The sequence below is a fragment of the Anabrus simplex genome, chromosome 5 (assembly GCF_040414725.1).
Source record: "Anabrus simplex isolate iqAnaSimp1 chromosome 5, ASM4041472v1, whole genome shotgun sequence".
Classification (NCBI taxonomy): domain Eukaryota; kingdom Metazoa; phylum Arthropoda; class Insecta; order Orthoptera; family Tettigoniidae; genus Anabrus; species Anabrus simplex.
The window spans coordinates 198,443,006-198,465,080 of NC_090269.1; the positions used below are offsets into that span (position 1 = coordinate 198,443,006).

The 22,075-nt window shown below is 38.6% G+C and overlaps 1 protein-coding gene across 1 annotated transcript in view; it reads left to right on the forward strand.

The window, feature by feature from the left end:
* Positions 1-19,532, forward strand: part of LOC136873911 (motile sperm domain-containing protein 2) — a 234,990-nt gene extending 215,458 nt beyond the window's left edge. The window contains exons 9-10 of the mRNA XM_067147242.2: positions 288-434; positions 7,459-19,532. Of these exons, the coding sequence (XP_067003343.2) occupies positions 288-434; positions 7,459-7,632 (321 nt within the window). The 3' untranslated portion in view covers positions 7,633-19,532. The remainder of the gene's footprint in view (positions 1-287; positions 435-7,458) is intronic.
* Positions 19,533-22,075: the final 2,543 nt, after the last annotated feature.

Here is a 22,075-nt window from a genome sequence, read left to right on the forward strand (position 1 = left end):
CATATGATTATTGAATGAAATGGAGGCAGACATTGTGCCTAATTTCTGACCTTTCAATTTAGGAAGAATACTTCAGATTCATGTACTGTGTAGATATTATGCCATTATATGGTCATAACACATTTTCATAGGCATTTCTTTTAAACAAGGAGGAGGAACCCTTCAGTATGTGTTTGTTAGTTCTATAGATACTCTAGTAATGAAATAAGTTGAATGTATTAGACTTACTTATTATGACATAACTTCAAAAGAATTGTTTCTGTTTAGTTGATTATTTATTATTTCAGCAAACGGCTGGCAAGAATGTATCACTTCATCGTTTAAAATGCAACCTTGGTTCAGCAGCATTAGAAACAACTGTTCGAAATGGAAATGCTTACAGTGCTTTGAAATCTGTTGACATTGACAGAGAAGTCAGAGAAATTTCTACTGGTGTAAGTATGATTCATATTGCTTTAGATTTTGTTTCCTGTGTTCTTACAGGAATGCTCCCTCTGTTCCTCATCTAGATTGTGCACTCATTGGTACTCGAGTAATAAAATACCTCAGATGTATTAGGGTAATAGTGAAATGCAGTGAGATGATAAACTGCTACACTTATCTTTATATTTATCCTTCCACTCCAATTTGTTTTATTGGGTGCCAAGGTGGGTACTACAAATTGTTTTTTGTTCAAGTTGCCGCTACTGACATTAACAAGTTTTATTGAAAATAATAAAACGTATCATTATGTACAACCAAATAACTTCACCTATACATAAGCTGTTTCTCAGTACCATATTTAATCATGTGTTTCTGCTTACACGTTTATCCTCATGTTTAAACAGGAAAGTAAAAGGGGATAAACACACAAAACAATTTTTATGTTTTTGTTCTGGGTGAGGCATCAGGTTTTGTGGATTCCATCAAGGTTATCCATAGTGGCTTACACATAGTTGCAGAGATCCCCTCTTCGATTCCCACCTTGCATAGTAAGTACAAACCCCTCCATAACCATTTCTTCCTGGAATCTCAGGTAGAGGTTGTAGGCATTTTTAACCGCCACCTCTATATCTCATAGAAACAACTTCCACCATTTCAGCATCTTGCACAAGAAGCAGTATGTAGCAGATAACTACTGGTCAGTGGTCAGTTTTATCCAAATCTCCCTTGTACTCAGTGTACTCTGCCACAGTCTTGGGTCTCTCTACTTGCACATCATGTCTACCTTGAACTTTCGTCTTTATTGGTACAAATCCAGCTTTCGCATGAGTAGATAGCATGGTGATTATGCACTTATCACTCCAAACCAATTCAAGCATTTCTTCTTCATGAGAGTTGAAGACATAATAGTGATGATGATGATTATGATAATGATGATATGAGCTTGCCTACTGGCAAGCATTCTGATTTACTCAATATAGGCTACTTGTATGTCAGTTTCATCATTCAGCTGTGAGCTTGCATTCGGGAGATAGTGGGTTCGAATCCTGTTGTCAGCAGCCCTAAAGATGGTTTTCCGTGTGGTTTCCCATTTTCACACCAGGCATGTGCTGGGGCTGTACCTTAATTAAGGCCATGGTCGCTTTCTTCCCACTCCTAGCCCTTTCCTATCCCATCGTCGCCCTAAGACCTGCCTGTGTTGGTGTGACATAAAACATTTTGTAAAGAAAGAAATTTTTTTTAACATTCTGATTTACTTGACCCGCTAGAGAAAAAGGAGCTCTACTGGGCAACCTGTTGCTGAGTTTTTAATTATCTTTGATGGGTAAACATCAAACATGTTACTAGAGATCTTCTACATACTTGCATGTATCGTATGACGAGCAATGCCCAATGGACATTTTCCACCTTTCAAGTTGATTAAAGAACTAGTCATTCTCATGGAAGAAGATATAACCATTTTTGGAGTAAAACCAAGTGGAAGGCAAAAGGAGAAAGAAACTGGACAGATACAGGCTGTTTTACAATGGAGAGGACTAGAGGGTAAGGACAAGATAGCTAAAAATTTGGGGAAGGATATACAGGCATACATGGAAGAGATGAAGTTTGTAAATTGTAGAATCATTAAACTGACAATTAAGTTGGAGAAAGAAATAAGGAATTTGTTTCAAGTTCATGCCCTACAAACTGGAAATAATGTTGATGTAAAAATTTCCTAGAAAATGTAGAGAAATACAAAGATAGGGAAATAATAATAACAATAATAATAATAATAATAATGGAAGCTATGAATGCAAAAGGTAGACCTGAAAAAGGAATAGAAGAGATCTTGGGACCCTGTAGATATGATGGTAAGAATCAAGCAGTGAATATGCGTAACTTTTATCAGCAGAAAGAGCTAATAGGGAAAACGTGACCTTGGCTACTTTCAGATATGAACTGGAAAGGTAGAATGACTAAAATGTTGACTGTATATTGATAAAGGGAAATTGTGAAAATCACAGGCATATCTGAAGAAGCTTTTGATAGCATTTCCTCATTTATGTAAAAACTACCAATTACCCGCGGCTTCGCTCGCATGGATTTCGTAAAATGATAAAAGTAATCGTTCCTTGGTACTGTACTAAGACATTATCTGAAAATCCCTAAAATATAAACACTCACCGTCAAATTGAGTTTCATATACCTCAAAAACTCTTTGTAAACCACATTTGTGTTATTGCCTTTTGGGGCAAGATGACCATGCAGCATAAAAGGAGATTCCGAATATTCCATATCATAACATCTTCAGTTTTTGAGAAAGGCTATAAGAATCCCCATAAAAAGAATTCAACCCCTTTATCAGTCCTTCCCATTTTCTGGAAACAACCCCCCCCAAAAAAAAGTTTCTTTACTTGTAAAGGGGATTCCAAATACCAATTTTTGTGTCTGTAACATCTTCAGTTTTTGAAATATAAGCATCCTCATAAAAATTTATTTCTTTTTTCACATCTTTTCACCCCCCCATTAAGTGCCTTTTCTGAAGAAAAAAAACTGTGCTCCTATATTTTTAAAGGGCTTTCCAAATACCAAGTTTCATGTGTGTAACATGTTAAGATTTTGACATATACCGTAGAAATATCGGTACTCATTCTCAAAATTCGTTAAGTGGATTTTCCCAAAACAAAAACTACATGTTCCTTTATTTTTAAAGGAGATTCAAAATACCAACTTTCACGTCTGTAACATCTTCAATTTCTGAGATATAAGTATCCTCACAAAAAGAATTCAACTTCATTTTCACCCCACCCCCGTTAAGTTGATTTCCCCCGAAATGTGTGTTTCTTTATTTTTAAAGGAGATTCCAAATACCAAATACCAATTTTCACATCTGTAACCTTCAGTTTTGAGATAAGTATCCACATAAAAGAATTAATTTTTTTCACTTCCTTTCAACCTCCCCACTTAAGTGAATTTTTCAAAAACAAAAAATACATGTTTCTTTATTTATAAAGGTGTTTCTAAGTACCAATTATCACGACTGTAACATCTTCAGTTTTTGCGATATGTGTCCTCATAAAAGGAATACAACTCCTTTTCACCCCCTCCTCCCCCCCAAATTTATTTTCCCCTAAAATGCGCATTTCTAATTCCAAATATTAGTTTTCACGTCTGTATCAGCTTTAGTTTTCATAAGATATAAGTATTCTCATACCACTACGCAACAAATTTTAAGGTCACAAAAACTTTTTTCGAAAATGTAGGCGTTCTTTAGGTATTTCGACCTCCTGAATTCGAAAATGATATTGAAAACATCGTATCACCCACAGTTTTTGTACAAATCACATAAATTTGTAATTAATGGTAATGCAATTTAATGGTATTATAATATTCTGATTGATATTCTGAGCTTCATATGGGGTTTTAGTGTTTATTATAATAGATATGAAAACACCATATGAAGCTCAGAAGCGGTATATCGCTTTCAACTGTTCAACACTTGCGCTCCTAGTGGCACATGGCGAACTGTCACATTGCAAATGACGCTGCCTTTCCGTCACTGTGTTGTGTTTGTGGAAGGAAGTACGTGTTAGTCTTAGTGCAGAATGTCTACCAGAGGTTGTATAATCTCTCCTAACAGTTTTTGTTATATATGTGGTGAACTTGTGGTGAAAAAGAATCGAAGAAACATTACTACTTACGTGAAAAAGGTCTACCATGCCTATTTTGGAGTGAAACTCGGCGACTTCGATAAACCATGGGCTCCACAGGTCATGCGCATTGTGTGTGAAGATGATTTATGATGGTGGGTGGTAGGCAAGAAGAAGTCATTACAATTTGGCATCCGTACAGTCTGGCGAGAGCAACAGGATCATACAGATGACTGCTACTTCTGCTCTTGTAAGGTAACTGGTTTCAACAAGAAAAACAAGACTATTGAGTATCTGAACAACATTCGCTCAGCTATTCGTCCTATTCCACATGGCCCGGATTTACCTATACCACAGCCTCTGCAGACATTAGATACAGATGACAGTGATGACATGGATGCCGTGCAGGAGACGGATGATACTGACTTTGAAGTAAGGCACAGATGAGGCCCCTCTTCTGTTCACTCAGCCAGATCTAAATGATTTAGTCCGTGATCTGGGGCTGTCAAAGGATAAAACAGAGCTCCTAGGGTCAAGACTGCGTGAAAGACCTCTCTTAGCACCCGGAACGTCCGTTACATTTTATAGAAAAAGGGACTTGATATTCACGCAATATTTTTCTCGAAACGACGTGTTAGTGTACTGCAGTGATGTAGAAGATTTGATGGGTCAGTTCAACATTCCGTACGCATCCTGTGACTGGAGACTGTTCATTGATTCATCTAAAAGGAGCCTGAAGGCAGTTCTGCTGCACAATGGTAACATGCATGCCTCAATACCTGTCGGCCATTCTGTGCACCTGAAGGAAACATACAACAACAACATGATGGTGCTTCTTACTACCATTCATTATGAGAATCACAATTGGATGGTGTGTGGCGATTTGAAAGTGTTGGGTATACTTCTAGGACAACAGACCGGATATACCAAGTTTCCTTGTTTCACCTGTGAATGGGACAGTCATGCTCGTGACAAACATTAGGAGCAAAAGCAGTGGCCCCGAAGGTTGGAATTGGTTCCAGGGGAAAAGCCTGGACTGCCTTTAAGTGTGTGGTTCAAAACTTCCTGGGAAACAATCGCAGCCCAGAGTATGTCGACATAGTGGAGAACATGCTGACGAAGTTGAAAATGCTGCGATGCTCAATGAGTTTGAAGTTCCATTTTTTTACATTCTCACCTTGACTTTTTTCCTCCAGACCTGGGTGCTGTAAGTGAGGAACAGGGTGAAAGGTTCCATTAGGATATAAAGGACATGGAACGACGATACCAGGGAACTTGGGATGTTCGGATGATGGGCGACTACTGCGGGATGCTTCACCGTGAGCACACAGAAATGCCCCACAAGAGGAAAAGCAGGGGCTACGCCATGACAACTAAGAAAGCACGGAATGAATTCCGTTAGTGCATGTTTTTACCACATTCTCTGTATGCATCTGTTCACTGTGTGCATATTTCAATATGTTGTTGGTTTAAACTTGTATTCTAGTTCAGCATGATTCGTGTGCCATATATATATGTACTACTTCAATATGTGATATCATTATTAACAAAGTATACGTTTTGCGCCAAAACTGTGGGTGATACGATATTTTCAGTGTCATTTTTGAATTCAGGAGGCAGAAATACATGAAGTACACTTACTTTCATGAAAAACGTTTTTTCCCTGTTGCATTCAATTTTTAATTTCTTTCACCCCCCTTAATTGGATTTTCCAAAATCAAAGGAATGTGTGATACTTCACTTTTAAAGGGGATTCCATATACCAATTTTTACGTCTGCAACATCTTTAGCTTTTGAGAGATAAGTAGTCTTATCTGCTTGCTGTCATTTCTTGATGGATACAGTACTTTTGCATCCATCTCTTGGCACAGGCCAGAGTAAAGTGTAGCTTCCACCGAAGTCCCAGTCAACATCCATGGCTGGGGTATGGGTAGTGCTGAGTAATGACATTCAGACTAGTGCATCTGAGTGTTATGAAAGGTGCTGCTCATAGGGTCAGTCATGCTGCAATAGTACTTTCTGACCCAGTGAGGAAAGCATTGGCAAACTACCTCACTCCCCATCTTGCCTAGTACGCCTCATTTTGGTGCTGCCATTGGTTTTTGGGGTTTCCTTATAACTGCATACATAACCTTTGGTGGTGCTATTTAAGGATCCAACCAGCCTCTGGGCTGATGACCTAACAGACACAGACATGTAGTCTCATGCAAATAATTTAACTAATTTTTCAATATTTTCACCCTCGCCTAAGTGGATGTTACAAAAACAAGAAATATGCATTTCTTTATTTTTAAAGGAGGTTCCAATCACTAATTTTCATGTCTGTAACATCTTCAGTTTTTGAGATATAAGCATCCTCATAAAAGGTATTCAAACCCCTTTTCACCTTTTTTCACCCCCGTTAATTGATTTTCCAAAAACATAAAAATGCGTGTTTCTTTTTTTTTTTTTTTTAAAGGAGATTGCAAATACCAATATTTACCTCTGTAAACTTTTAAGTTTTTGAGATACAGATATACTCATTTAAAAAATTCACCCCCCTTTTCATCCCCTTAGTGACGGAATATCCAAAAACCCTCCCTTAGTGAGCACCTACACTCTAATATAAATGTATCCCCATAATATCATTACATTATGTCCAGTAGTTTTGGCTCGGCGATGATGAATCTACCAGTCAGTCAGAACATGTTATTTTATATATATACAGATGTATCTGTTTTGTTACAGGGAAGTGTTTGAGGTGTTACAGTCAGACTCCCTTCAAATTTTGCATGTGGGTAGGTGAGATAGTGTATATTCTTAAAGTGAAAACCTTATGTGCCCAGATTAATATTTTATGCTGTTCATTTGACTTTTGAAAGGTGTGAAAATATCTGTAGAGACACGCTGTGTAATAGCAGGTGGCCAAGGTAAGGTTCAGAGGGATGAGTCGCACTCGTACAGTTGGAGTGTTGGCTGCGTTCAGTCAGAAGAACATTTGCTGATGAGCAGCGCATTATGATAGGTAGTATTGCACTACTATAAATGAATATACGCTAGTGTAGAACTAGAAGTTGTATATTCATAACTGTGTGTGTTCGTTATTTACAGACACTGCATTCCAACAGTTGAAGGTGTTGAATTCACACACATGTTCACGACCTTCAACTTTAAATAAACAACTTTAATCATTAATAGGGGCTCATATGGTTTGCACCTTTGGATTGTACACTAGCTTAGCTACCTGCATGCAAAATGTGAACAGAATTGAAGTGTAACGCCTTAAAGACTTCCTTCCCTTGTTAGTGAATTGCACTGAAATCTGATATTTTGTATTCTTGCATAAGATTAAATTGATTGTATGCAATTTTACTTACCAGTCAAATACCAAAGCATTTAACTTTTTTTTTTCTCTCCCCTTGCGCAGGTTTTGCAGCTGAGGGAATCCCATAACAGACTAATAGCTGAAGTAAAACATACTCAAAAACTCCAGTGGTTGACTATCATTGTAGCAATTCTTTTTGGTGTCATAGTTGCTTTCTCGATGAGTCATAGTGAACCACATGAAGAGACATGTCGTATATTACGGGAACATCAATGATATATCTACTTGTAAATATCTGTGCCGTCTGCACCCTTCCTGAGAAACAAATTGTGGATGTTTACTACTGTTACTATTTTTATATGCAAATGTACATTTATATCATGCCTTATTTTGTTTCATTTTTATATGTGAGCTTCCATTCATGTTATTTCCACTAAGGTTACTGCTCGTCTGAAGAGATTCTTTACCTAGTCAGAATGATTGAGTGATTCTGATCCTGGGTGTGCCAAGTGATGAACAAATGGTAAATAATTTAAATTCAGGTAGAAGTTTGAATTAAATAATTGATTAACTCTGTTTGAAAAGAAAATAAAAAATTGAAGTTGGCAGTTAACAAACAAACAAAAATTGTGTAGTTTCTTATGTACGTCATGTTCACAATTATGGCATAAGAATAAATTTCTAGTTCAAAAAATGTTATACAGAAAATCCTGGTCTAGAAAGCCAAGAATAATGGCCGAGAGGATCCGTCATGCCGACCACCCAACACCTCATAATTTGCAGGCCTTCGGGCTGAGCAGTGGTCGCTTGGTAGGCCATGGCCCTTTGGGGTTGTTGCGCCATGTTTAGTAGTTAGTTAGTATACAGAAAATAGCACAAAACATTACTTTCCACGTTTGGATTGCATTTGAGTAGCCAATTTCTCAAAGCAAGCATATGGGAAGGAAATCAGAAGCATTACCTCAAAATTGTTTCAGATTGTAACTTTTGTGTACATAACATTAATTTATGAGCAAAATCATTTCTCCTTCTATTGTATATTTTTTAATGTTTTATTGAGTATTGCTGAGAATGTGCATAGATCCCATTCACCTCAGTAATTTAACACAGAATAGGTATGACAGAAACAAAGCGTGCAACATTGCTAGATGGATCAATATTTCTCTCTGATTTTGGCCTAGAAAGCAGACTGAAATGTAGAATACTTTGACCTTTATTTTAGTGTGCTAACAGTAGCATTTAAATGAGCCTTCACTCCGTACTTATATTTCTGAAATTATTTCCTCTTTTATTTTGCAAGTTGTAGCAATCACGAGGGCCATGCGATAAATAAGTTTCCCTATTTTACAAAAACTACAAGCGGGTTATTTACACTTGTGAAATATTTTATTTTCATTCTACAACCCGTACACTACTTCTCCACAGTCATTTCTGTCCAAACACTTTTGGTATCTTGCAGCAGTTTTTTGATACCTTCGTCATACCAGGTCAGGTCTTGTCTTTGTAGCCAGCGGTTCATCTCCGCTTCCACCTCTTCATCAGTCGCAAACCACTTGCCTCCAAGGTGCATCTTGAGTTGTGGAAAGAGATGGAAATCACTCAGAGCAAGATTCCGAAAATAAGCTGTATGGGGGAAAAGGTCCCATGTGAAATTCTGCAGCAAATCCTAGGTCCTTTGAGCTGAATGGGGGCACGCGTTGTCATGAAAGAACAACACTTTCTGAGACAGAAGGCTAGGACGTTTTCATTTGATTTCAGCTCTGAGCTTTGTAAGGACTGTGCAGTACCTCTCAATTGTGACCATAGTGCATCAGGGCAGGTAGTCAACCGGTAGAACATCATCACAGTCTCAAAGAACAGTAGCCATAACTTTGCCCGCAGAGCCTGAGGTCTTGGCCTTTTTTGGTGCACGTTCTCCAGGTTTCTTCCATACCATACTTTGTCGTTTTGTTTCCGGAGTTGAATGATGCACCCAGCTTTCATCTCCAGTGACAACACAGGAAAACAGTTGATCTCCCTCTCTTTGAAGCATTTGCAGGAAAGCTCGGGCCACCTTGATCCGTTGTTGCTTGTGAGCATCAGTAAGCAAATGCGGGACCCATTTTGCATAGACTTTTCGATACTGCAAGACATCTGACAGGATCGTCGCAATAGAGGAACATCCAATTTCCATACCAGGAAGCATTCTATTCATTATCTCATCAATGCTGATGCGTTCATATTCGTCCACCACATTCCTAACTGCAACAGTGGCTGCATTGCCAGTAGCAGTAACAGGCCTGCCGCTGCGCTGTTCATCATGCACATTTTGCCATCCTTCCAGGAACCGTGAATGCCAGCGGCGAACCATTTGGATGCTCGTGCATCCTTCACCATAAACACACACAAAATGGCGATGAATATTGATAAGCGTTTCATTTTTCGCTATTGAAAAGCGAATAACAGAACAGAGTTCACAAGCGAACGTGCTTTCAAGTGGTAGCTCCATGGCAGCTGGCACTGCACTGGCGAACACGGAGCAAGCATGTGCTGTTGAAGGTCATGCGCAGCCACCATATCCCAATGAAAGTTCCTACAGTACCAACTTAATTTTAAAACATGTGGTTTGCAGAGAAAAAAGTAGGAAAACTTATTTATTGGATGGCCTTCATACATAATATGCGAGTGTGTATCACATAGTTAACAGGAAGAACTCGCATATTATTTTGATGAAAGTAAAGTAATGCTTTTTCTCATCAGAATGTTTATATCGTGAGTTCTTTCTTCTTAAGATGTTATGAATGGTTAAAATAATTCTAGCTAACTAATTTTTACTTTTGTTTCTGTATGTGCTACAGTATAACAACTGTATGAACATTGTATGTTATTAAACATATTTGTGACAATGTCCTGGATAGTGCAAATTTTTCTATTACTATAAAATTACTTTATATTTTTAGTTCTAACTGTAGGTTTATGTACAGCAAACTATGGATTTTTTTCATGTTACATAAAACATTTGAGTGCCATATATGTATCCATTAATTTTGTTAGATAACTTTTTAAATATTATACCATTGCTACATTTCTGTAAATTTTCAGAGTAAATAATTTACTAATAACTTATAATTAAACAGGTGAGGCATATTTAATTCAATATATTAATAAAGATGATTGGATTTGCTCACTTTCCAGACAAAAGTAATTTAAAACTGGTTTCTGTCTTTTCAAACTCTTTTATTATTCTGGGCTTCAATTTTTATTCATTCATATAAATTAAATGATCTTGCCCTAAGTAAGAATTTTCTTATGTATGATTACCTACCATATAGGAAAGAAAAATACAAGTATCAATGGGTTTCTAAGATTAGATCAATATAAACAAAACATTGGTGTTTTTTCTAAATTCCAAATGCTTGGCAATGTTCCTACTATGCATTTCTGCAATCATATGTAGCATTTGTAGTGCTAACATTCAAATTGCAAAATGTTTTCTAACAAGCTAAATGTTTCATTTTACATATTAGCTTAAGAATGCAGCGTCTGAAGGAATAATCATTGCATAATCATTGTATAACACACAAGACAGAATTTTGAGAAAGCAGCCTAGTATTAAAAACTTTTAGGGAATTTGATTTTGAGCAACATTGAATAACTTATAAAGCAATAACAAAGGGAAGGAAGCTACGGTATATGGTGTGGAATCACATTTTCTACCTCAGTATTTTATCTTGTGATATTTTAGACTTATCTTGTAACCTGTTGCTACATTCCTCTTTATTGTGTTATTTGCTACAAAAATTGAGGGCATATATATATATATTTTTTTTTTTTTTTTTTTACTTGATATGCTCAGCATTTCAAGAAAAATGTTGCTGAAAACTAACAAGATATGACTAATTTGTTAATTGTGGATGAAAGGAGTGGGTTAGATTTTTCAAGAAAGAAAAGAGTGGTATGTAGTATTGCATAAGTGATGTTACCATTACTGAGAAAAGAATTTAGGCAATTTAGTAAGATATAACTACCGAAAAGTACCTACGTCAAGGATCTCATCCTTCAACACTGCATTAGAGGTATACAGGCTGAGTATTTAGCACACTATTTTATGTGACTAGTTCAAAGTTCTTGAGAATCTGGGATGAATTTACAAAAGCTCAATAAATTAAATAATTCTCTTCTTACTTTATTACTGATAATTAATGCTGATATCTTGATGTGTAGTAGGTTAACTGTCATACCATGTAGGTCTAGAACTACATTATATTCAATGTACAAGAACACTTCATTAATAATTAGTTTTGTTTTGACAATCAAGGAAGTTCAGTTGATTAATGTAGTGGTTTATTGTTGATCTTAAGATCTAATATGCTGATAACTAGAAAAGAGAATTCAGACCAATTATTACTATTCTCTTGGTGAATTTTCATATTATTGCAGGGTGAAGGCATAACAAGATCAAAACTGACTCTTAGTTATAAGGTATAAGCTTCTTTCAGTTGCACCCATCCATCCCATGATTATAGTCTCTGAATAGCTTATACATACAATTATGGCACACTATATGCAGTTTTGAGTATGTAGTTTTATTTCAGATTTTGTTTCCAACTATAACTGTGTGGGGTATAGTGCGCATTGGTATCACCTAAATATCACTATAAAATTTGTCACAAATGGAACATAATAATTACTTTTACACATATCAAGTGAAAAATCCCTGGCAAATTAAGAAATATATGTTTTTTGGAGAATATTAATACGTACTTTACTACTTTACAAGTACATTTGGTGTTGCGCTCACAGTGACACACGTATGTCTTTTGAACAATTTCGTGTGTGATATCTGTGTTCACTGAAGTTCTTTGCATTCGTTTCATTCTTCACTTGTCAATGACATCATTTCATGAATTGTATCGCGATATGCAATATTTAATAGGCGACAAAATGATATGGCCAATGTACATAAGAAAAATTCAGTAGACTAGTGATTTCGTTCGAACAGAAATAAAAATATTTATTGGTCCAGGGATCATGCTATTTTTTTTTTTTTTGACCTCCATTTTGCTGTTTGTACTGGCCATAGATAATGAGAATCTACAGACATAGCACTCCCATTCCACGGTGCTAGCCCTGGACCTGAATAAAGTAACAAAAGACGGCACCAGCAGCGAATGGACAAAGATAATGAGAATCCACAGACATAGCCCTCCCATTCCAACGGTGCTAGCCCTGGACCTAAAGAAAGTAACAAAAGACGGCACAAGCAGCGTAGTACGACATAAACCAGTCCTGTCTACAAGCCTTAAATATGTTTTCATATTTCTCAAATAACGACGATATTTCTTAATTTGCCAGGGATTTTTCACTTGATATGTGTAAAAGCAATTATTATGTTCCATTTGTGACAAATTTTATAGTGATATTTGGGTGATACCTTTGCGCATCATACCCACTGTGTGAATATGAAGATATAGCATACCTGTTATTGACTAGGAACTTATTTTATAGTAGTAGAACAAGAAACAATACAAGATAATTTTCAAGAGACATATTCCAAAAATTCCTAGTACTATAATATAATGAATTTCAAGGCTTTTTAGAAATTTGTAATTTACTTGTATCTTGTACATTTTCATTTCATCATGTGCGGCATGTATTATTTAATAGCTTACGAGATGTGACTGCCTACAATGATAGGTTGTCTAAATCTGACGAAGTATACCATAACACTTAAATATTGAATGCATGTTTAACCACAAAGAGTTTTCTGGAGTTAGTCCTTCTCGTATGCAATACTGTCAAGGTGATATCTAACAATTTGGCCGAGCCTTTAGTGGCCAAGATAGCTAAATTGCAATATAGATTCTTGGGAATGCCCACTCTTTGAAAAACTCGACTATGAATTTTGATATGGTTCCTCTTGCTCTGATGAGAAGTCCTACAACTCTTTCTTATACTGGAGATGTTGCATGATTCTTTGAAGTAGCTGATGACTGATTCATAGATGGCTTGCTTCTCCACGTCTACCTCTGCTGGCTGACTGGAGTCGACCTTGCATCTAATGGTGGGGTTCATTATATATGCAAAGTCCTTTTCTTGGTCAATTGCAATTATATCTATTCTACGGTTGCTTCCACCGTTGTTACTGGGCGAGTTGGCCGTGCAGTTAGGGGCGCGCAGCTATGAGCTCACATCCGGGAGATAATGGGTTCACATCCCACTGTCGGCTGCCCTGAAGATGGTTTTCCATTGTTTCCCATTTTCACACCAGGCAAATACAGGGGCTGTACCTTAATTAAGGCCACGGCCGCTTCCTTCCCATTCCTAGGCCTTTCCTGACCCATCGTCGCCATAAGACCTATCTGTGTCGGTGCGACGTAAAGCAAATAGCTTCCACCGTCAACAACACATGCTGCCTGTTCATGTACCTCGTAACCTTTCTGGGAGAATGCTCCTGCAATTCTAGATCTTATTCTGTTGTGCCTAGTATTCTTAAGCAAGTTCTCCTGTGGTCATCAATCAAGAACATGAGCTAGGGTTTCAGGCTCACTGCAGTGTCTGCAGTGGACTCTGTCCCAGCTATGTCCAGGGGTGCTTGTACAGAAACTACATTATATATTGTATTTTCAGCACGTCTTTCCACTTTGATATGGAGAAGTCAATTTAGGGTGTCGATCCACCTGTTAGCCAGTGTGTGTATATGGCTCCTTTTCTGTGAGTTCTTAATGTTTGCTTAACATTTCTCATAAATTCCTTGCATTAATTTCTTTGAGTTAAGTGTTATCTGCAGTTCTTAGGTCAAGTTTCCGAACACATAGTTTTCACTCTTCTACCAGATTGAAGTTATGTACTTATAACCAGCCTTCTCTAGTAAGTGACAGATGTTAAGATGTTGAAGTGTTGCCTCCAATTCTGCCATCCACAGCCCAAGCCCCTTGCAGAGTATAGAGAGCTGTCTGGCATGTCTGCAGGTAACTGAAGAAATTATTTGATTGTGCTTCTCATGATGATGTCAACATGAATTAAGGAGGACTGCAGAATTTTAGTAGTATTAGCATTTCTGCCGAGGGTATATAAGAGTAGGCCATACGAACTGATTAACAAATAAGAACTTTTGTTCTGATTTTAACAGAGAACTCTTTGCTAAATTGTCGAGATCATTTATAACTCTTTGCTGATACAAAATAATTTTGTCATGAAAGTTGACTCCCAAATATAGAATATTTTCGTCTTGTTCAAGGTGTCGAATAGTAAAATTGCTTTTTTCAGTCACCAAACGATAGTAACAAAACCTTCCCCTTACATTATTTATAGCCACTAATTTAGCTGAAGCCCAATTTCTCCAAATGCCTCATTGGCCATGCCGGTTAGTGCAGCGGCATGGTTTTGGCTGTTGACTATTATAAGGGTGTCGTCTGCAAACACCATGCAAGTTAGCTTGGGTGTCGTCTGCAAACACCATGCAAGTTAGCTTCTTAAGTCCTGGAACAAGCTGATAACCATACTCAGAGGAGACATACTCCTCCGAAAGTTCATCCAAAATGAAGTCTGTAGCTAAATTGTACAGAGATGGTGAAAGTGGCACACCTTGCATAATTCCTCTTCTAAGTCAGATCGATGCAGACCGTTCCCCATTTCCTTTTATAATGGTTGAGTTAACCTGTTTGCAACTGAACTGTTATTTGCTTTAGTTTGGATGGTAATTCTAGGTGGTCTAATATTTTCTCAATATGGAGATGGCCTAACATATCAAATGCTTTAGTGATGTCTAGATATACAACAGTCACTTTTTTAAATTTTGTAGTTCTTAAGATACTGTCCAGAATTGTTACATTCATATACGTCGCAGGACAAGAGGAGAAACCTTGCTGATTTCTGTGGAAACCGACCTAACTGTGCAATCTAAAGTCCTATATTCTCTCAAAACTTCTTAATATCAAACATTGTTATTGGCCTCCAGTTTCCGATGTCTGTTTCATCACCACTTTTGTGAGTCAGTATGGTTCTAACCTTATGAAGGAATGGAGGAACATAGCTTGTTAACGACATACAAGTAAAAAATCAGTGTTAAGATGACTCAACCTTTTCACTTTTAACTGCTCTCATTAGTACTCAATAAGGACTTGGCGCTTTATCCATCTTAATTGACTTTATTACTAGTATAACATGCTGTTGGCTGATCTGAAGAGTCTTGAGGATCATTTTTCAATTGTTCACCTCTGCTGGTAATATGTTCGCTGTACTCTCTCCGGATGTTGGTGTTTCCCTGCAAAAACCTTGCTAAAAATGTGTCATATAATTCATCATAAGTCTGCTTATGCTTTTTTTTTTTTTTTTGTCGTCATTAGACGACATTCTGCCCCGTAAATAGCTGCTGGGTGTGCCATGGTCTTGTAAATTTTTGCCTTTAGATGGTGAGGCAACTTTTTATCGCAGAGGACTCCGGTGACTTGTCTCCGCTTGAGCCAAGCTGCATTTACCTGTGTTCGGGTATCAAAAGTAGCATCACAGTTCAAAGTGACAACTGACCCTGGGTATTTAAAATGCATGGTTTTCTGAAAGTCTTGATTATTGATCCTTATGGTCCCACTAGTTTGGAGGCCACATTCTAGGTATTCAGTTTTCTGGGTGTTGAGGTGCAGACCATTCTCAGCTAATTTGTTGCTCCAAGTGTGTGTCTGGCATTGGAGTCCAAGGTGTGTTTGTTAGGCAAGTACCACATCATCCACATAAAAAAGAGTCCAGGGATGTGATGTCTGTATGTCAGCTGTTTCTGTATCCAAGCAGAGGATGAATAATGGTGACAGAGCTGAGCCTTGATGTACATGCACAGTGATATCAAAAGGCGGGGAGATTCCAGCTGGACTCCGGACCACACTAGTTATATTGTGATATATAAATTGTACCCCGCCTACATGGGCTTCCGGGACTTCACAACTATAAAGAGCTCGCCAGATGAGGCCATGTGGGACTCAGTCAAATGCTTTTTCTAGGTCCAAAAATGCCATGTGTACACTCTTCTACCTCCCTATGTTTTCCCATCAATAGACGTGTGGCATGGATGGCATCGATGGTGCTGCAGCCCTCATCATATCCACACTGGTTGGATGTTACTGCGATGATGTTTCTGAGCCTGTTGTCCAGCACTCGTTCTAATATCTTCAGTGTATGGCAGAGGAGTCAAATAGGGCGGTATGTTGAGCAGTTGCTCAAGTCTCCGTTACTCTTCCAGTTTGAAACTGTCGTGCTAGTTGTCCATTCATGTGGAAGTTTGTTCTCGATGATCTGGTTGAAGAGTGTGGCAAGGAATTCTGCAGCGGGCTTGCCAAGCATTTTCCAGATTTCTGCTGGTATATCATCTGGGCCAGTTGCTTTTCTATCGTTCATCTTCTTTATGGCAAACATTACTTCCTCTGCCATAATCAAAGACACGGGTCCATAGACGGGATCAGAACTTGCAATCAGTGGATGATCAAATTCTTTGTTGCTGATATCTGCAAAATAGTCTGACCATCGTTGAAGGATAACTTGTTGGTCTTGTAGTAATTTGTTGTCACCTCCCTTGATATGCATGACATATTCAATGTCCTGGGTTGAACGGTTACGGAACTTCGCAAGGCAATAACTGTTATTTTCTCCTCCTGGTGTGTCAAGCTGGTTGTACAGATCCTGGTAAAAACGATCTTTTGCAGCGGCCACTGCTCTTTTCACTGCTGATTTCAGCAATTTATATTTCTGAAGGTCAGCATCCAGGCATGTCTTCCACCAAGACTTAAAGGCTACCTTTTTCTCCTTGATGGCTTGTTGGACTTCATCATCCCACCACCAGGTCTGTTTATCAATGTATTTTCGCCCAGTTCCCCTCCCCACCCCACCCCACCCCACCCGAGATTTACTGTTGCTGCCTGATATATCTGTTTTGCAGCATCTTCCCACATGTCCTCAACTGACTGGCCAGGCTTCACTAAGAAGTTGGTTAAAGCTGTCTTCATTTTGTTCTTGTGGTCATTCATTTTCCACCACTTGATTTATTCATGTCCAGTTTTAAGGGCTTAGGACGTTTGACAGTTTTCCGAATATCCAGAACAAGGAAGCGGTGTTGGGGGGGGGGGGTCAATGCTGTTATATGGGATCACTTTGGTATCCATTACCATCTTCAGATCTTGTTGTAGAACCATCCAGTAATCGATCTGAGTAGCATGACCTCCACTGGTATATGAAGCTAGATGTATTATCCATTTCTTGAAATATGTGTTGGTCACAACTAGGTCATGAGCCTCTGCACAATCAAGTATACAACATCCCTCATCGTTTTACGTGCCAAGACCATATCCTCCATGACATCGCCCGTATCCATTCCATAGAGATCCAACATGCCTATTTGAGTCTCCCCCAAGGAAAATGAACTCGTCTGGAGGAATTGTTCCAAGATAGGCATCAAGACTGTTCCAGAACTCATCCTTCTCATATTCCGTGCATCCAGTTTGAGGTGCATAGCAATATATGATATGGGCAGTTATTGATGCTAAGTCAATCTTGACAGGCATGAGCCTATCCGACACTCTGATGACACTTGTGATGTTGTTGCAGTAGTGTAGGCCAACCACCATTCGATGTTGTGCTGGTGCCATGATAGATGAGTTTGTAGCCATCTCTAATTTCTTTCGCTTTGGAACCTCTACACTTGGTCTCCTGTATGCAGGCAATATCAACATGTCTGTTCAACATTTCTGCTAGCTCAGATGTCGGCCAGTCAACGTTCCAATATTCAGTGTAGCAAATCTTACTCTTAATTCCTCTTGTCGGACTAACTTCTTTTACTATCCCGTCCATGTGAAGATAACCCTTACACACTTCTCACGTCACTCAGGCACAAGTGGTGCACATCGCTTTGGGAGAACGCCCTAAAATGTTCCGAATTTCGAGAAGACATAGCCATAGATACGACGAAGAATACCTCAACCGGCTGGTTGCTCAACCTGTTGTTGAGGGCCTTTTATACCTACTGCCAGGATTAAACGAGGCCACCCCTAACCTGGGGTACAGATGCTATCTAATAGAAAGTTGTACTCTTACAAATCCTTGAGTACAGAGCTGCCTCTTCTGCCATCCCCACCGTACTGAAGTCCACCTTCTCTGCTGTAGATGCTGTTGAGGTCTTCACTTGTAACCCTGTGCTCTGGGACTCACATAGGCAGAGGCGCCACTCCCTGGCCAGGGCTACCTCTGAAAAGGGTCCCTACCTGCTACCTTCAAATATTTGTATAAATAATATCAATAAATAACATCATGAGAGATTTAGCTGGGAGTTGAGAACTGTATAAGGAAAAAATATACTGCCAAGCTCTTCTGCAGCACAGATTTCTGTAATAGAGTCAAAGTAATTGGAGCTGAATCCAAGATATGAAGTCTATGGACATGACTGAGCTGCAGCTACTGTATTGTATTCTACAAAATCCACTACAAAGATGTGGAGTAAAATGCCATAGACTGATTAAAATTATATTGAATATTACAGAGTACCCTGGTTTAAGAAGTTCATTATCTTTATAATTTGCTAATATTCTCAACTCTTATTGTAGTCCCACAATGGAACAACTAAAATGCAACTTAAGGATAACTATTTTTGTAAATTATACTTTTTATGCCAACTGCAGTCAGCAAGAATTCAGATTGGTAGGAAAAATGAAGGGACAAGAATTCAGAAATGTTTGTGTTGAAATTGTAGTCTTTGCTGTTATTTGATACATAACTAGCATCATAACATGACTAGACAAAGAATCTATATTAGAGCATATCTTCATCATAATTCTGTATCACTAGGTTGCATCATTTTATAGAAGTTGCAAATGTGAAGGGAAAAAAAATGTGTGTTCATCCTTAAACTCAGATTTGGAATAAAACAGTATTAATTGTACCTTCTACAAAAACATAAACATGACTCAAAGTATATTTTCTGTTACTTGTGTCAGATGTATGTAAATGTTTCAAGCATCGAATGTGTGTTCAGCCAACAAGAATTAAGTTGAAAAATATCTTTGAGAGGTTTATCCTACAATAAGGTACTAAGATACTTTGCTACTTCATAAAATCTTACGATATTGTAATATACATTTGTAAAAATATAATGCAATATGCTGTACTATTTTTGTAGTTCATATCATATCTGCTGTAGAATAAAATTCATCCATTCAGTAGTACATTTTTTCTTGGTAAACTTAAATTCTAATGAATATCATCATTTACACTGCCTGACAAAAAATTGAAGCACCCAAATGGTGAAGAAGAAATGAAATGAAACTTCCCGTGTTGAGAGGGTATGTGATGTTATTTCAGTGATTACAAAATCAAGTCAAATTTACAAAGAACTTGACAGTACGAGCCCACTTATCAGTATAACATTGCACCCACTCTGGCCTGGATGAACGCATTGATTCGGGTGGGAAGGATGTCATAAAGCCATTGTGTCCTCCCCTGAGGCAAGCTGGCCCACAACTGTTGTAACTGGTCCTTGATATAATGGCACTGGGACGGAGTTGACGTCCAAGCTGGTCCACACGTTCTCTCAGGGACAGATCTGCAGATCTTGCTGGCCATGGGAGTACCTCAACATCATGCAGACAGTACATAGAGACAAGTGCTGTGTGTGGACGAGCATTATCCTGTTGAAAAATGGCATCACGATACTGTTGCATGAGGACGCAGGATATCAGTGACATACTGTTGTGCTGTCAGAGTTTCCTCAATCACTACCAGCCGTGTCCTTAAGTCGTACCCAATGGCTCCCCACGTCATGACACCAGGAGTAACGATGCTGTGCCTCTCTAAAACATTGGAAGAATGGGTCTTCTCCCCAGGTTGCTACCAAACTCGCAGACAATGGTCATCAGGGTAGTCCAGAACCGCGATTCATCGCTGAACAAAATGCGATGCCATTCATCAGCAGTTCATGCTTCGTGGTCACGACACTACTCCAAACGCAGCCATTTATGTTGTGGTTTTAATAGCAGCCTATGCATGGGACAGCAATTCCCTAGTCTGGCTGCTGCTAGTCTCCGACCAATGGTGTGGGATGACACACAATGTTACAGGGAGTACATTACTTGTTCTCGGATGGCAGGCACAGATGTGAAGGGATTACAGTGTGCTTGGTGCACAATATGGCACTCCTCTTTTGTAGTGGTCAGGCATGGTCGACCGGAGCCTTGACAACGAGTTTGCCGGCCCTCACGTTCCCATACAGTCCAATATTGAGCCACTGTCGCGTCCAATTGTCCCACAAATTTGGATGTTGCCCGATTTGACCAGCCGGCCAAATGGAGGTGCACAATGAGGCCCATTTCAAACTCTTGTCAGGTGCTGATAACGCTGTCGCACATGAGTATGCAGCATCTCTGTGTCCTTCACAGTGATCACTTAACATCTAACACTGATCATGGCCCTTATATACCCCATCAGGCCTAGTAACGACACTAAACACAAACAACACTAATGCACTCTGGCCTTTCTACCTGTCACAGTTAATTGCAACTCTATAATAATTTACATACTCGCCGATGGTGTGTATGAAGTTACATGGAATCCAATCATTTCTTCTGGGTGCTTCAATTTTCTTTTGTCAGTTAGTGTATATGGATTCATCCAATTAACTGATGACTGGGTAGCTGCAGGAACTGCGTCGTCTGATAAAACAGTTCTCAATGCAAGCCACGAGTTTACCAAACTGCTATGTTGGCCTCAAGTTTTATGCCTCTCAGTAAATGTTGTTTAAACTATATAGGAAGCTGCAGGTCTCTTAATTATAGAGTAAAGCCTGCTAAGAACACGAAGAGGCAAATAATAGGCCTAATTACTCTATTCCACAATGAGTGTTTGTTTACTATTCATACTCTATGTCCATACAGAGTCTCATAGTGCTGTCACATCATTAGAAGATAAATTTCCAGGTATTCTAGCCCCATAATGCAGAAACTGAGCAACTTGAGCTATAGTATTTGGCACATAAGAATATGCACTAAAAAGCAACGATCGCCTTCCTATTTTCTTTTTAATGTCTCATCACTGCTGCCAACTTGACTAGTTACATACTGAAATCACGAGACATAATCATCAATAAACTTACCTCAATAAAAGTATCAATACCGGGCGAGTTGGCCGTGCGCGTTGAGGCGCGCGGCTGTGAGCTTGCATCTGGGAGATAGTAGGTTCGAATCCCACTATCGCCGGCCCTGAAAATGGTTTTCCGTGGTTTCCCATTTTCACACCAGGCAAATGCTTCCAACTCCTAGGCCTTTCCTATCCCATCGTTGCCATAAGACCTATCTGTGTCGGTGCGACGTAAAGCCCCTAGCAAAAAAAAAAAAAAAAAAAAAAAGTATCAATAATGGAGGTTCCCTTAACAAGTAAATGATCAGTCAAGATATTCATAATTAAATCAGTTTCAAGCTCCGTGAGGAATAAGGGAAAAATGAACACACTCTCCCTTAGTCTCATTCAATTTTATGTTTGTACTTCTGCCTTTATTTTGATATACGCATTACTGTAACCGTCTTCTTCAGTGTTTGCCTTGCGTAAATAATTCAGCTTCCTTCTTGAAATTTGCTTTTACTTGTCAGACTGAAGTGAAACCACTGTAATAATACATACAAGCAAATATATTACATGTACATAGGCTGTAAGTCAATAAGAATACACAAAGGCTAAGTCTGCAAAAGTCGTGACAAGACAAGACAAGGCTAGG